General features: G+C 49.3%; 1 protein-coding gene across 1 annotated transcript; it reads right to left on the minus strand.

The window, feature by feature from the left end:
* Nucleotides 1–1,127: 1,127 nt before the first annotated feature.
* Nucleotides 1,128–9,451, minus strand: SPINK4 (serine peptidase inhibitor Kazal type 4). The gene is given in 5 exon segments (XM_032138777.2): nucleotides 1,128–1,212; nucleotides 2,908–2,999; nucleotides 3,002–3,022; nucleotides 4,489–4,529; nucleotides 9,391–9,451. Coding segments are annotated over 5 exon segments (261 nt in total). The 3' UTR covers nucleotides 1,128–1,166.
* Nucleotides 9,452–14,505: the final 5,054 nt, after the last annotated feature.

A 14,505-nucleotide genomic window follows, 5' to 3' on the forward strand; every position in this document is an offset into this window, starting at 1 on the left:
ATACCACAGGAGGGGGTCTCTGTCTATGGTGACAATTCTGAACACTGTGTGTCCCTGTGGGACATTGTGTGAGTGCATGTGTGCAGGGCGTGCCTGGGGCTATGTCTAATGTCAGAATATTTGACAACCAGTCAGAGCCGATGTTGACCAAAAGAGCAGAGCAGCATCTGGAAATCATCCCACAGTGCCAGGAATTAACCCCAGACCATGGACACCGAGAGACCCAGGTGTTTCCAGGGGACAATCTGGGTGGCTAGGGTATAGGGGGGCACTCAAAGGGCTTGGGGCATCACCTGTTTTCGATTGTGAAAAACCTAGTTCAATGTTACAACAAGCAGTTCAGCTGTACTGTGTGCACTGCCTGAATATCAGCCATTGCTGTGCCACGTGTCTGTGTGTACACGCCTTGGAGTGCTGGCACAGCCCAGGAGGAAGCCATGGGGGGCACAGGATGACTCTCACAAAGCTTTTTTTTTTTTTCATTTTTGAGGCAGGGTTTCACTTTGTCACTCAGGCTGGAGTGCAGTGATGTGATCATGGGTCACTGCAGCCTCGACTTCCCAGGCTCAAGCAATCCCCCCCACCTCAGCCTCCTGAATAGCTGGGACTACAGGTGCATGCCATCAAGCCTGGCTAATTAAAAAAAAAATTGTAAAGACAGTCTTGCTATGTTGCCCAGGTTGGCCTGAAGCGATCCTGCCACCCTCAGCCTCCCAAAGTGCTGGGATTATAGGTATGAGCCACTGTTCCTGATTTCACAGAGGCTTTCTGAGGCTGGGCCATGCACCCCAGCAGTGGCAGAGGATACAGACCTCACCTAGGTTCTTGGCCTGAATGATAGTCCAGGCTGGGGCAGACGGGAGTACTAGGCAGCATCCTGGGGTCAGGGACTGGCCTCTCAGGCAGGCGAAGATAACTGGGACCTCTGAGGGGACATGTGACAGGGTTGAGGAGCACCAGAGGGACGGAGAGAAGCTGGACATCAAATTCAGAGTAGAGGTGACAATGCAAGATTCACCTCCTATATCCCCTCTGCAACCAGTGTCCCCAGAGACACTGACCACTTCACTTAGTTGGGCTGGATCTTTTATTTCATGTCATATCCTCTCCATGCCCACCACTGTTCTCCAGCCTGACACTTCATGGCTTGAGGTGCTCCTGTGGGATCAGCATTTGCCATCTTTCATGATCTGGATGTTCTGTTTGGTTTTTCTAGGATCAAAGAAGACAGGCATGAGGCTACCTTCTCAGGAGCTGTAGTGTACCATTCAGGGACCTGGCATAGTCCATCCAGACATCCTGCTGAGCGTCGCCCACATATGCAGTGTATGGATACAGGGCAGATCCCAAGGGTCCATGGGCACATCCTTCTACAGCTTTTCCTATTTTGCACACCCTGCCCCTGGGGGATTTCAGCTTCCTGGGGTTTCAACCACCAGTGCATGCTGATGGCTGCCAACTCTGTCTCCAGCTCGGACCTATGTCCTGCCTGTTCATGCAGTTGTCCATATCCAGTGGGATGTCCTAGGGGCTCAGCTGTCCACAAACATCACTGCCCCCCACAGAACTGGTACAGCCCCCCAAACCACCCATCGCAGCACATGGAACCACTGGCCACCCAAGCCCACAAATCAGAAACCAGTATGCTGCCTCCTTCCCCTCAGCCTTCACATCCAGTCACATACCAAGCCTGTCAATTCCACTCCCAATGTACCTCCTAACCATGAGTCTTTGATTAGCATGATCTTTCTCTAAGCTGGGACAACATCCTGATGTTCCTTATATTTCCTCAAATACAAACTTTCACATCTATCCAGAGCTTTGCAGCTTCCGAGGACTTTCTTCACTTCCATGGTCTCATTTAGTTCTCAGGATCCTAGAAGATGGGTTTTATTGATGAAGAAACTAAGAGCCAATAGGTGATCTGATGTAGGGAGGTCATGTTCTAGCCCTGCTCATCTCTCTGGACTCACTCCTTGCCTCTCCCTTAAACTTTATACTCCAACATGTCCAACTTCTTATATTTCCTCAAATGTAAACTTTTCCTTGTAGACCTTTCCAAACTCATCTACTTGGAATTATCTTCCCTTGCTCCTTTTTCCTAGCTAATTTCTACTTATTCCTGTGTGCCCACTGATCCCTTAGAATTCTGTGCTGAAGGCCGGGCGCGGTGGCTTATGCCTGTAATCCCAGCACTTTGGGAGGCCGAGGCGGGCGGATCACTTGAGGTCGGGAGTTCGAGACCAGCCTGGCCAACATGGTGAAACCCCATGTCTACTAAAAATACAAAAAAAAAAAAAATTAGCCAGGTGTGGTGGTGGGTGCCTGTAATCCCAGCTATTCGGGAGGCTGAGGCAGGAGAATACTTGAACCCAGGTGGCGGAGGTTGCAATGAGCCAAGATCGTGCCACTGCACTCCAGCCTGGGTGACAGTGGGAGTCTGTCTCAAAAAAAAAAAAAAAAAAAAAAAAAAAATTCTGTGCTGCAGTTGGCTGACTATCAGCCTGGCTTCCCCCTTACACCAATTGTATGTTCCAGGAGGCCAGTGATGCTGTCTAACTTAGGCTCTGTTCTAGCCCCAGTGCCTAGCACATAGTAAATGCTCAATAAATAATTACTGGTTAGATGAATGAAAGAACAAATGAGGTCACCTAGTCAGTCAGGGCAGAGCAAGGAATATGGTTTCTGCCCCTACTCCCTACCCACCACCAGCTTCTAGATTTCTGCTTGGAACCATGTGCCTTCTTTGAGTTAATCTGGTGCTCATTCTATTAGGGGCATATGTTGGAGGACTCTTCTCAGGTCAAGCATGTATGAAGGAAGAAGCAGGTCAAGTCTTGCTCCTTTCAGACTGTGCACCAGAGATGGGGCCCACCCAAGCAAGCAGGGGTTGTGGGGCAGACTTACATCCGGGCCAAGCAGAGCTGGCATTCATTCGTATATGTGAGCCCATCAGTGCCACAGACCAGGTTGGATGTCTGGGAACAGGTTGGAGACTCTCTACCATGAGTTCACAGATGGGCTGTGGAAAAGAAGGGAGGGGGAGGAGTCAGGGATTCAGAGGCAGTGGGGAGGGATACAGGGGTTCTGCTCGGAACCAGTGGGGCCCCAGTGAGGTATCAGAGTCAAGAAGGTCCCCCGTGTGGGTCCAGTGAAGATGAAACCAACCACTCAGGGCCCCTTGGTGTGTTTGCTTGTATGTGTGTGTGCATGACCACGTGTGTGCCTATGGCTGGATGTGTACATATGTGTACCTGTGTCTCTGGAGCCCCAGGTGTGCAGGCATTCAAGCGTATGCCTGTGTTTATGTCTATGTGTGTGGAGTGAGTTTGTGCCCTCAAGCACCTGGGGACTTGTTCACACCCTCTTCAGAGGCACTAATCAGAACTTCTGCTGCTGGTCCCATTGAAGACCCCAGGATACAGAACCACCCATCATTCCCAGGAGGCCCCTCTCTCTCTGGGGGCTCCTGAACTCTCCCTGGCCTGCATGATCTATCAGGCCCATGTTAGAAAGGCTGCAAAGGGTGGGAAGGCTGAAGAAATGGGGCAGAGCTTGGGGCTTAATCGAGGCTGTCTGAAAGGGTTTTAGGACAGGCCTGAGGTCAAGGTGAGAACTCAGTCAGGACTGGCATTAGCGCCTGAGACAGGGATAGGGTGAGAAAGGTCGTGCGGTGCAACTGTGAAGGCCCGAACTCTAGAAACCTGAATTTTGCCACTGATTAGCTGTATAACCTTAATTGAGGTATTTCCACTCTCTGAGTCTCAGTTTCTTCATCTGTAAAAATTATAATAGTGGTGTTCCTCTCACATAGGGCTAATTGAAATAATGTATGTAAAGTATTTGGCTCTTTGGCACTGAGTAAGTGGGGCTGGATTCTGATGGACTGACGGGGACGATGCTGAGGCTGTGGATGGGAAGGTGGCTCCGAGCCTCCTCATTCCACTACACGAAGGGGCAATCTCAAGGGTCTCAAGGATGCCAGTACCACTGCCTTCTGGGTCACTGGGGGCATCAGACCAAGGGCCAAGGTGGAATCAGGATTCAGGGACAACTTGGTGTTTAGACAATCAGATGGAATGCGGTGGGGGGAGGCTGGCACACTCCACAGGTGCTTTCAGTGTGCCAGGGTCCCCTCTTTGGCCTGAACTCCGTGGCCTGCCTGTCTGCACTCTACAGAGCAGAGAGCACACCCTGTCCTGCTAAGCCTGGGTGGGGAGATCTCACTGATGGAAGGGGCCTTGGATACCAGGTGGGGGACATCACAAGGGCTTTGAGGCCAATCTTGGGACTTGGGAGAGGGGGCTGGGCCTACTCAGCCTTGGGGGCTAATCTGGGGAATGTGCAGGCCAGGAGGCCATCTTGGCCACCTTGGAGCCATTGAAGGTGTCTGAGCAGGATCGTGGAGAAGAATAACTGGTTTCTCAGCATGGATGAGAAGACTCCTCTCAGCAGAGAGAAGGTGAGAACAGCACGCAGCTGCCTTACCATTCTTGAGAAAGGGAGCTTTCCTGCTGCCACTGGCACTTCTGAAACACAAAGAAGCAAGAATTAGATGATGCCAGCTCTAGACCCCAGGTCTAGGGGTCTGAGGACTGCTTATTCTTCAGGGAGCTTGGTCCAGCAACTACCCAACCTGGAATTCCTCAAGGAAAGGTGATGAGCCACCAGACAATGGGGCTGCCAGAAAGCTGATGTGATCTTGGGTTCCATAAACAGAGACAGAAATTCAAAAATTAGGAAGGTAACAGTCCAGCCTATTCCTTGTTAGTTAGATCCCACTGGAATTGTTGTGTCCCATATAATAATTATAAAATAACAATTCATCAGTTATTATGTGCCGGGCATTGAGAACACATGATTTTAACTCCTCTCCACCCCTCTCTTACTGCTGTGTAACAGAGGGAAGAAAGGAGATAGTAGTGGATGCTGTGTTCTGCCATCAAGAGCCCTCCCACAAGTCTGAGGCACTCATTTCCCCAGCTGCCAGAAATATTGACCACTCACTGCAAGTCTCTTCCTAGGAATTACCCTCAGAGAATGAAGCTGCCTTGCCCAGGGCTGCATCCTCTACCCAGGAACAGCCCATATCCCATGTCAGGTTGATGTGGTTACAAAGACCCTGATCCCCTTGCCCAAAGCTGCCTGTAGGATCATCTGAAGCCTCTGTTGCACTGCATGGAAGTCAACTTCCCTCATCCTTCATGGAAGTTACTCCCATGAATGCTCCCCAGTAACTTGCATGTATAGCTCAGAATCTGTTTCCTGGGGCATAGGTCAGTTTAACGAACTACGAAAGAGGCTCAAAGAGGTGATGCAATGCAGTTTGTTAAGGCACAGCTAGGATTTTCCCACACGTCTGCTGCAGTCCAGAGCCTGACTCTTTCTACATACACTGGTGTGCCCCTCAAGGTCTGGCTGAACTGCCTAAAGGACATGAGCAAACTGTGATGTGACTGACAAGCGTGATGGGTGGATGAGGGAACTGGAGCTATGTCTAATGGCACAGGTGGAAGGAAGGGCGTTTATGTAAATTAGAGAAGGGCAGGATGCTCCCTGAAGTCTCTGAAGGGCTATCCTGGAACTGAGGGAGAGATGGGCTCTTTTCAGCCTCACAGAGCAGAGCCCATCTCTGTGAGGAGGCTGCAGGGAAGCAGGTTTGGGTTCCATATGAAGCAGAATTTTCTCTCAGTGGGAGCTATGCCACGGTGAAAGAGGCTTTCTCCAGAAGTAGTGAGTTTCCCATCACTGGAGGTGTGCAAGGCAATGTAGTTTTATATTTTCCTGGAGATGCTATTACAAGATATTTCCACAGAGAGAGGGAAACAGAAACTTAGACTAAGTCACCCCGATATGCTGTTTAAGCCTGGCATTGGGGTATCAAAATGCAAACCTAGACTTGTCACTGAACTGCTTCAAACCCTTCCATGTCAAATTGCCCAAACTGAAAGTGATCCAAATGTCCTTCAACAGGAGAATGGATAAATAAATACAATGGGGCACTACTCAACAATTAAAACAAGCAACTGATACATGCAATAACATGGCTGAATCTCAAAAATAGTTTGCTGAGCATAAGAAACCAGACACAAAAGATTATATACCTGTGATTCCATTTATGTGAAATCCTAGAACAGGCCAACTAATCTATGATGAAAAAAATCACATTGGGAGGCTGAGGCAGGAGGATCACTTGAAGCCAGGAGTTTGAGACCAGCCTGGGCAACATAGCAAGACCCCATCTCTACAAAAAAATTTAACAATGAGGGCAGGTTGCAGTAGCACATACCTGTAATCCCAGTAATTTGGGAGGCCGAGGTGGGTGGATCATCTGAAGTCAGGAGTTCGAGACCAGCCTGACCAACATTGAGAAACCCCGTCTCTACTAAAAATACAAAAATTTGCTGGGCATGGTGGTGCACACCTATAATCCCAGCTACTTAGGAGGCTGAGGCAGGAGAATCACTTGAACCCAGTAGGCAGAGATTGCAGTGAGCCAAGATCATGCCACTGGACTCCAACCTGGGTGACAGAGCAAAACTCCATCTCAAAAATAAATAAATAAATAAATAAAAATAAATTAAAAAAAATTTTTAAATTAGCTGAGCGTGGTGGCACGCACGTGTAGTCCCAGCTACTTGTGATGCTGAGATGGGAGGATCATTTGAATCCAGGAGGTTGAAGCTGCAGTGAGCTATCATTGCACCACTGCACTCCAGCCTGGGCAACAGAGTGAGACTTTGCCTCTTAAAAAAAAAAAAAAAAGAGTCAGAGCACTGGGGTGGGGGCAGGGATTGACTGACATAGGGGAATTTCTGGGGCTATGGAAATGTTCTGTATTTATTTTTCTTCCCTAAGTCCTTGACTCAAGATGTACTGTATCTTGATGGGGGTTTGGGTTACACGAGTGTATACATTGTAAAGACTCATTGATAAGATTCATCGAGTGATAAGATTTGTGCATTTCTTGATATTTAACTGTTAGGGAAAAGAAAAGAATTTAAAAAGTATAAAGCCTTTCCATGGTTCCCTGCCCTGATCATTAAGCCTCCCTATGGACCTGAGCTGCTTAGTCTTACGTTTAGGGCACCGTGTGAGCTGACCCTAAACCTGCTTCTTGGGCTGACTTCCTAGTACACCTCTCCATACCCCAGCTATTCCGCTCTGCTCACGGGTCCTGGATTGGGCCCTGCTTTGGCTCATGCCATGTCCCCTCCCTGAAATGTCTTTATCTCTGTTCTCCTCCCGCCGAATCATACCCTCCTTTCAAGGCTTGATGCTGCCCCCCAGTGAAGCTGTCCTTGATATCCCCCACAGTTTCCTGAGCAGATCTGGATGGAGGCTTCTTTCACACCACCACGTACTGTCCCACTTACTGGGTCATCCCGCCTCCCTATGCACCTGAGCTTCTTGGGGTTCCTTTATGTCTGCCGTTGCGCAGCACTTGGTTCAATGTCCCACACTGTGGGTGTTCAGGAATTGAATACTAAAGTGCATTGGTGTAATCCCAGCACTTTCAGAAGCCGAGGCAGGCAAATCTTGGGGTTGGAAGTTCGAGATCAGCCTGGCCAACATGGTGAAACCCCGTCTCTACTAAAAATACAAAAATTAGTTGGGTGTGGTGGCGAATGCCTGTAATCCCAGCTACTCAGGAGGCTGAGGCAGGATAATTGCTTGAACCTAGGAGGTAGAGGTTGCAGTGAGCCAAGATCATGCCATTGCACTCCAGCCTGGGCGACAAAGCAAGACTCTGTCTTGAAAAAAAAAATTTATTTAAATATTTTTTAAAAAAGTAAAGTGTATTAGGAGGCGGGGGTGTTCAGAACTCTAAGATGTCAGAGTTTCTTTCTGGGGGATGTGGGGAAAAGTTACATTTACCCCCAGGCTGCCCTTGACCTTGACCCAAAGTGCCCCCTCCTCACTCAGCCAAGGCAGTAATCTGAAATGTGCAAAAAACAAAAACAAAAACAAACAAACAAAAACAAACTTCTTCAGAGCAGGCCCTTCAGTGTTCCCAACTGCTCAAGGAGTAGGTAGGTGTAGGTGCCAGGCTGGCCGTAAGCAGGCTGCTCCTGAACAGGCCCCCAGATCCATTTCCCTTTCCCCCTGTGCCCAGGTCTGTTTCCAGCTGGGGAAATGGGTGTGGGATGGGCCATGAGGTCAGTGGCCCTGGGATCCTGCCAGGCGTTGCCTTATAACTTACAACTTTTGTCCAGGCGGGTTCTAACTGGTCTCCCCGCTTCCGTGTTCAATTTATTCTCAATGTACCGACCAGAGCAACTCCTGAAAGACATAACTCTCTGCTCAAAGCCTTCAGTGCCTCCCATTTTAGTCAGAGGAAAAGCCAAGTTCTTATGTTGGCCAACAAGGTCTTTCCTGGTACAGTTCCCAGTTGCCTCTCTCATCTCCTCTCCTATCACTCCATACAATGTCCCTTCCTGCCACACTGGTCTTACAGTACCTCAGACACTCCAGGCATGCTCCTGCCTCAGGTCCTTTGCACCTGAGCTGTTCCCTCTGCCTGGAACCTTCTTCTCCCAGATATCCACATGGCTTAGTCCCTCATCTCCTTCAAGCTTTGCTCAAACATTGGACTCTCAGAGATACCTCCCCGATTTGAAATTGCAACCCCCTTCCAGTACCCATCACTCTGCCAAGTATTTTTTCTTTAACTTTTATCACCTTCTAACATACCGTTTAACATACATTGTAACCATCTTGTTTATTGCCTTTCCCTTTTCCTCTACGCCATTGGATTTATGCTCCATCAGGACCGTGCTTTTTCTGTTTGGGTCACTAACCTGTCTTAAGGGCTCAGAACAGTGCCTGACATGGTAGCTGTGAGATTGCAGGGATGGCCCAGACCCTGACGGGGCCCTGCCCCAAGTATATGTGTCCAGTCCTGGGAAAGGGCTCTGTCATGCTCACGTGGCTGCCCAAGTCCCAAACCACAGCCTTTCAGAGAGATCGGGAGCTCAGAAGACCTCAGCCAGGTCTCTCTTAGCACCCACCACCCTGCAGCCAGCATACTTGTCAGTCTCTCCTGAGAGCTGGGACCCACCTGCTCCCTTCTGCCCCCCACAACCTCCAGCCCAATAGTTGCTCAGTGCAGCTTTGAACTGGAACAATCCCCTCCTTTACAGCTGGAGAAACTGAGGCCCCAAGAGTGTAGGGGACTTTGGCAATTCTGAGCCAGAGTCAGGATTTGAACCCAAGTTTCTTTTCTCCCAGCCCAGAACTTTCTCCACCACAGTGGAGGGTGCATATGCAGAATGAAGGTACATGGAAAAAGCTGAGGCCTCACAGGGTGCTCCAGGCCCTGCTTCTGCTCTCATCCCAAGCTCACCGACCAACACAAAGCCACAGAGAATCTAGGTTCTGCCCACTCACCCCTGTCCACAACAACGAGGGCAGCCAAGGCCAGGGTGATTACCCACTGGCGGACGGCCATGCTGATCCTGGGATGGTGTAGCCTGAGCTGGCTGGGGCCTGGGCCTGGGGAAGGATGGGAGCCTGTTTACAGTGCCGCTCCCCTAATCTTATCTTATCTAGGGCCAGATGGAGAGGCCAGAGTTAATCTCCGCACGCTGACATCCGGAAAGGGCTTGCTCTAGGTGCAGATGCTGAGCTTTTGATGAGATGGGGCTGTGGCCATGGGGCTGGCAGGTTTCCAGAGTGACAAAAAAGTTTGGACAACTTGCAAAGCTGACTCCAATCTGAGGGTTGGAGCAAGGAGAGGAAAGTTGAAGTAGAAAGAGAGTTCAAGGCAGAGAGGAAGGGAAAGAGATAGAGAAAGAGAGAGGAAAAAAGCAACTGGAAGATGGCAGGAGGCAGAGAAGGGGGCTGGAGCCTGGATTCCTTTGCCAGTGCCTCCAGCAACCAACTTCAGGACCTCAGTAGAGCCACTTTTTTTAACTGGGCCTCAGATCACCCGTGCACGAAGTGGAGATGATAATTTTGGTTCTGCCTTTCTCCCAGGCTGCTGTGAGGATTGGGGCGGTGATAGCAGATGGGAAAACATTTTGCAGAATATGAAATGAGCTGTAAATGTAAGCAGAAATGATCGTTTTTTACTTACTTTTATTTCACTTATTTTTTTGGTACCACAAAGTGGGCACAACTGACCGGCAAAACAAAGGCAAAATAAAACATTAAAAGGAAGATGCCTTCTTGCTTTGCAGGTATTATGTGTTCATTTGCATTATTTTCTTTTTTTCTTTTTTTTTTTTTTGAGACTGAGTCTCACACTGCTGCCCGGGCTGGTGTGCCTGGCACTATCTCGGCTGGCTGCAACCCCCGCCTGCTGGGTTCAAGCAATTCTCCTGCCTCAGCTTCCTGAGTAGCTAGGATTACAGGCGCCCACCACCTGCCTGGCTAAGTTTTTGTATTTTTAGTACAGACGGGGTTTCACTATGTTGGCCAGGCTGGTCTTGAACTCCTGACCTCGTGATCCGCCTGCCTCGGCCTCCCAAAGCCCTGGGATTACAGGCATGAGCCACTGTGCGTGGCCTCATCTGCATCTTCATAGGTTAAATAAAGGCAAGATTCTTTTAAAGAAAAATCAGTATCTAAAACTCCTCCATATTTACATAGTATACATTAACAAGTAATTTGGATATTTGCTCTCAAAGAATTTCTAATTTATAAAATAAATTTTATTTACATACACATTTCTCTAATTCATTTAAGTCAGTGTTTTTCAGCTCTATCTGCAGATTGGATTTCCCTGGGGGAGAATTTACAAATACAGATGCTGAGCTTCACTCTGGAATATTTAAATCAGAATCTGTGTTGTTGTTTTTTTTTTAAGAAAAACTTTATTTCGAAAGATTTCAAGCCTACAGATAAGTTGCAAGAATATTCTAATGACAAGGCAAAGGATTCTTGTTTGAGGACAGCCCCAGCCAGGTGTGGTGGCTCATGCCTGTAATCCTAACTCTTGGGAGGCTGAGGCAGGAGGATTGCTTGAGCCCAGAAATTTGAGACCAGCCTGGGCAATATAGCAAGACTCCAGCTCCACACAAAAAAATTTTTTTTAATTAAAAAAAAGAACAGTCCCTTTGGGGACACCAGCCAACTAGTCACCTCTACAGAGCCATAGAAGCCCCAGATCTGTGGCCAAGACCAGCTTGAGGCCCCCAGTGATCCCTGACTCAGCTTCAAGATCCTCCCGTTCCTCCTTAGGAAACTGCACAGTCCCAGGGATGCCTCTGAGGCAGGTGGCAGCTATCTTTCCATTGCTTAGGCAGGTAGAGAAAATATTTAATGATGACTTCCTGTCCTAAAGCAAAAACGCCATCTTATAAAAGGGGAATTGGACTTCAAAGGTCATCCTGGGGCCAGGCACCATGGCTCACACCTGTGATCCCAGCACTTTGGGAGGAGGCTGAGGAGGGTGAATCACTTGAGGTCAGGAGATTGAGACCAGCCCTGGTCAACATGGTGAAACCCATCTCTATCAAAAATACAAAAAATTAGCCAGGCATGGTGGCACATACCTGTAATCCCAGCTACTCAGGAGGCTGAAGCAGGAGAATTGCTTGAACCTGGGAGGTGGAGGGCACAGTGAGCCAAGATCACGCCACTGCATTCCAGCCTGGTGACAGAGCAAGAAACTGTCTCAATAAATAAATAAATAAATAAATAAATAAATAAATAAATAAAAATAGGCTTGGTGTGGTGGCTCACGCCTGTAATCCTAGCACTTTGGGAGGCCAAGCTGTGTGGATCACCTGAGGTCAGGAGTTTGAGACCAGGCTGGCTGACATGGTGAAACACCATCTCTACTAAAAATGCATACACACACACACGAATTAGCTGGGTGTGGTGGTGTGTGCCTGTAATCTCAGTTACTTGGGAGGCTGAGGGAGGAGAATTACTTGAACTAGGGAGGCGGAGGTTGCAGTGAACCGAGATTGCGCCACTGCACGCCAGCCTGGGTGATGGAGCCACACTCTGTCTCAAAATAAATAAATAAATAAATAAATAAAATAATAAAATAAAAAATAAAGGTCATCTGGGTTTCATCTCCCTTCTTCCACTAGGGCTTTTCTACAGCAGCCCCACTGGGAGGTCATTCATGGTGATGGGGAGCTCACTACCTACCAGTTTCATTGTTGGATGGCTTCGAACAAAGACAGTCCTTCCTCACACAAGAGGTCTGCCTCCCTGAGAGTCCTTGGGGGTCAGAGCTTTGTCTCTGGCCTCCTGTACCTGCATGAACCTCCTGTACTTGCATGAGCACCTCTAGGCTGAGCAGGTCCAGCATCTGCCTGCCTCCTACCCTTGCACATGTGAAGCTCCTGGGCCTCTCTTCATTTCTCATCTGATCCCAGGTCTGTCTGTCAGTGTCCCAGGTTGCAGTAAGGAAGGGACAGAGGGGAGCAAAGGGGTTTGACCCCTTCCTTGTTTTGGACCTTAGACTTCTATCCATGTGGCAGGAATGGCTACTGAACGTTCTAGCTGCTGCAAGGAGCCAGGACGCTTGAATTTTGCATCCTTCAAAGCACAGCGCAAAGTCAAGGGCAGCCTGTGGAGTACTGAGCTCACTTACCATCCCAGCCCACCTCAAGGTCTCCTCTTCAGGCAAATACCTTCTAGATTCACTCATAGTATCAAACTTCCTACTCTGTCATCCCATCAAAATGTGAACCTAACTCCTATATCCAACTGCTATTGAACAGCCCACTAAGGATGTCAGTGCATCCAAGTAAACCTCACCATTAATTCACCCTTCATGTGTTCAGTAAAAGTTCAATGAGCGGCTAAGTGCCATGCTCCATGCTGAGTGCTTGGATATGGCAGAGAGTGAGTCAGATACAGTTCCTGTCCTCCAGGAGCTTTGGTTAAGTAGAGCGACAGTACTGAACGGGCAGCAGCATTGTATCATCACTGTTGGAGTGGGCCCCATGAACCACACATGCTCTGTTCTGTGAGAGGATCCAAGAGTGACCTATCCATCTGAGATCAGAGACACCAAGGGCTGAGTGGGCAGGGCAGGCTGTAGCCAAGTGGAACAGTGCTGCAGGTAGAGGAAATAGAGTGTGTGAGAGCCCTGAGGCAAGAAGAAGCTTCTCACATCTGAAGAACAGAGAAGCCATGTGGGTAAGGTGGGGCCAGGGAGCCGGGAAGGGCCGTGAGAGGAGTCTGGAATGGTCAGTGGGGGCTAAATAAGCCTTGATCTCTGCTCCCCTGCCCCACATGCCAACAACCTCCGGCAGTGGAATCACAGGCACTGACCCTTCAGCCTTGTTTGCCTTCCCACGGCGGGTCTAGGTTCTGCTTCCTACATAGCTCTTGAATCCATCCCTGCCCCTCCACACCCCCCACTCTACCCTAGTCCTGGCCACTGTTGTCTCCAACTTGGCCACCTCAATAGTGTCCTGACTCATATCCCTGGCTCTCCACGTGCCACTCCAAATCACTCTGCACGCAGCGTCCAGGACAAGCTTCCTAAAGAGCAAAGCTGACCAGGTCACCTTGCCCAAAACACTGTAATGGCGTCCACTGCCAACAGGAAGAAGCCCAACCTCCTTAGCCTGGTGTTCAAACCCCTTCAACATCTGATTCCAACCCATCTTTTCAGCTTCACCTTCACCTTGCCCCACCCTGGACCTGCACTTCTTTAGTTCAACTGAACCCCTTACACAATTTATTCTGTCTGCTGGCAATGCTGGGTCTCCCTTCTCTATCCCCCAACTCCCATCCTGTGAAACGTAGCTTAAACATTCCCTCTTCTGAAACCTTCCTAACTGCCCTTCACCAACAAGGTCATGACTGTTGTCACCCACCCCGAATGCCCCACTTGCCTTGTGCCCTTCTGTCTCCTCCATCCTGTCTTCCCCCTGCACTTTGGTGGCGCTTGCTTATCCATCTGCTGACTAAGCTGCAAGCTGTCTGGGAAAGAGGACAATGTTTCAATTATCTCTATTGCCCTGGTGCCCAGTCCTGAGCATGGGACACAGTAGGTGCTCAATAAGTGTTGAGGCTAGGCGTGGTGGCTCATGCCTGTAATCCCAGCACTTTGGGAGGCTAAGGCTGGAGGATTGCTTGAGGCCAGGAGTTTGAGACCAGCCTGGGCAATGTAGTTAGACCCCATCTCTACAAACTTTTTTTAAATTAGCCAGGCACTGTGGCATGTGCCTTGTAGTATCAGCTATTCTGGAGGCTAAGGCAGAAAGATTGCTTGAGCCTGGGAGGTAGAAGCTGCAGTAAGCTGTGATCACAACACTATACTCCAGCCTGGGTGACAGAGCGAGACCCTGTTTCAAAAAAATGTTGCGTGACAGATCCAAGAATGGGAAGAACACAGTGGGCCCAAGGGCAGAGATGGTGCCTGCTTTGGGAAAAGGGGAGGTAAGTGCTGATCCCTCCATGCCCCTGGGATGCTGTGAGTGCCCAAGAGAGCCCCAGATACATACAGGCCCCAGGAGGCATGGCCTGGGTCACAGTGCGTGTTGTGTCTCTGGCAAAGGGGCAAGGCTGACACCCTCCAGCCTAAACCAA

Source organism: Hylobates moloch, unplaced genomic scaffold, assembly GCF_009828535.3.
Source record: "Hylobates moloch isolate HMO894 unplaced genomic scaffold, HMol_V3 SCAFFOLD_19, whole genome shotgun sequence".
In the NCBI taxonomy this organism is placed as follows: Eukaryota; Metazoa; Chordata; class Mammalia; order Primates; family Hylobatidae; genus Hylobates; species Hylobates moloch.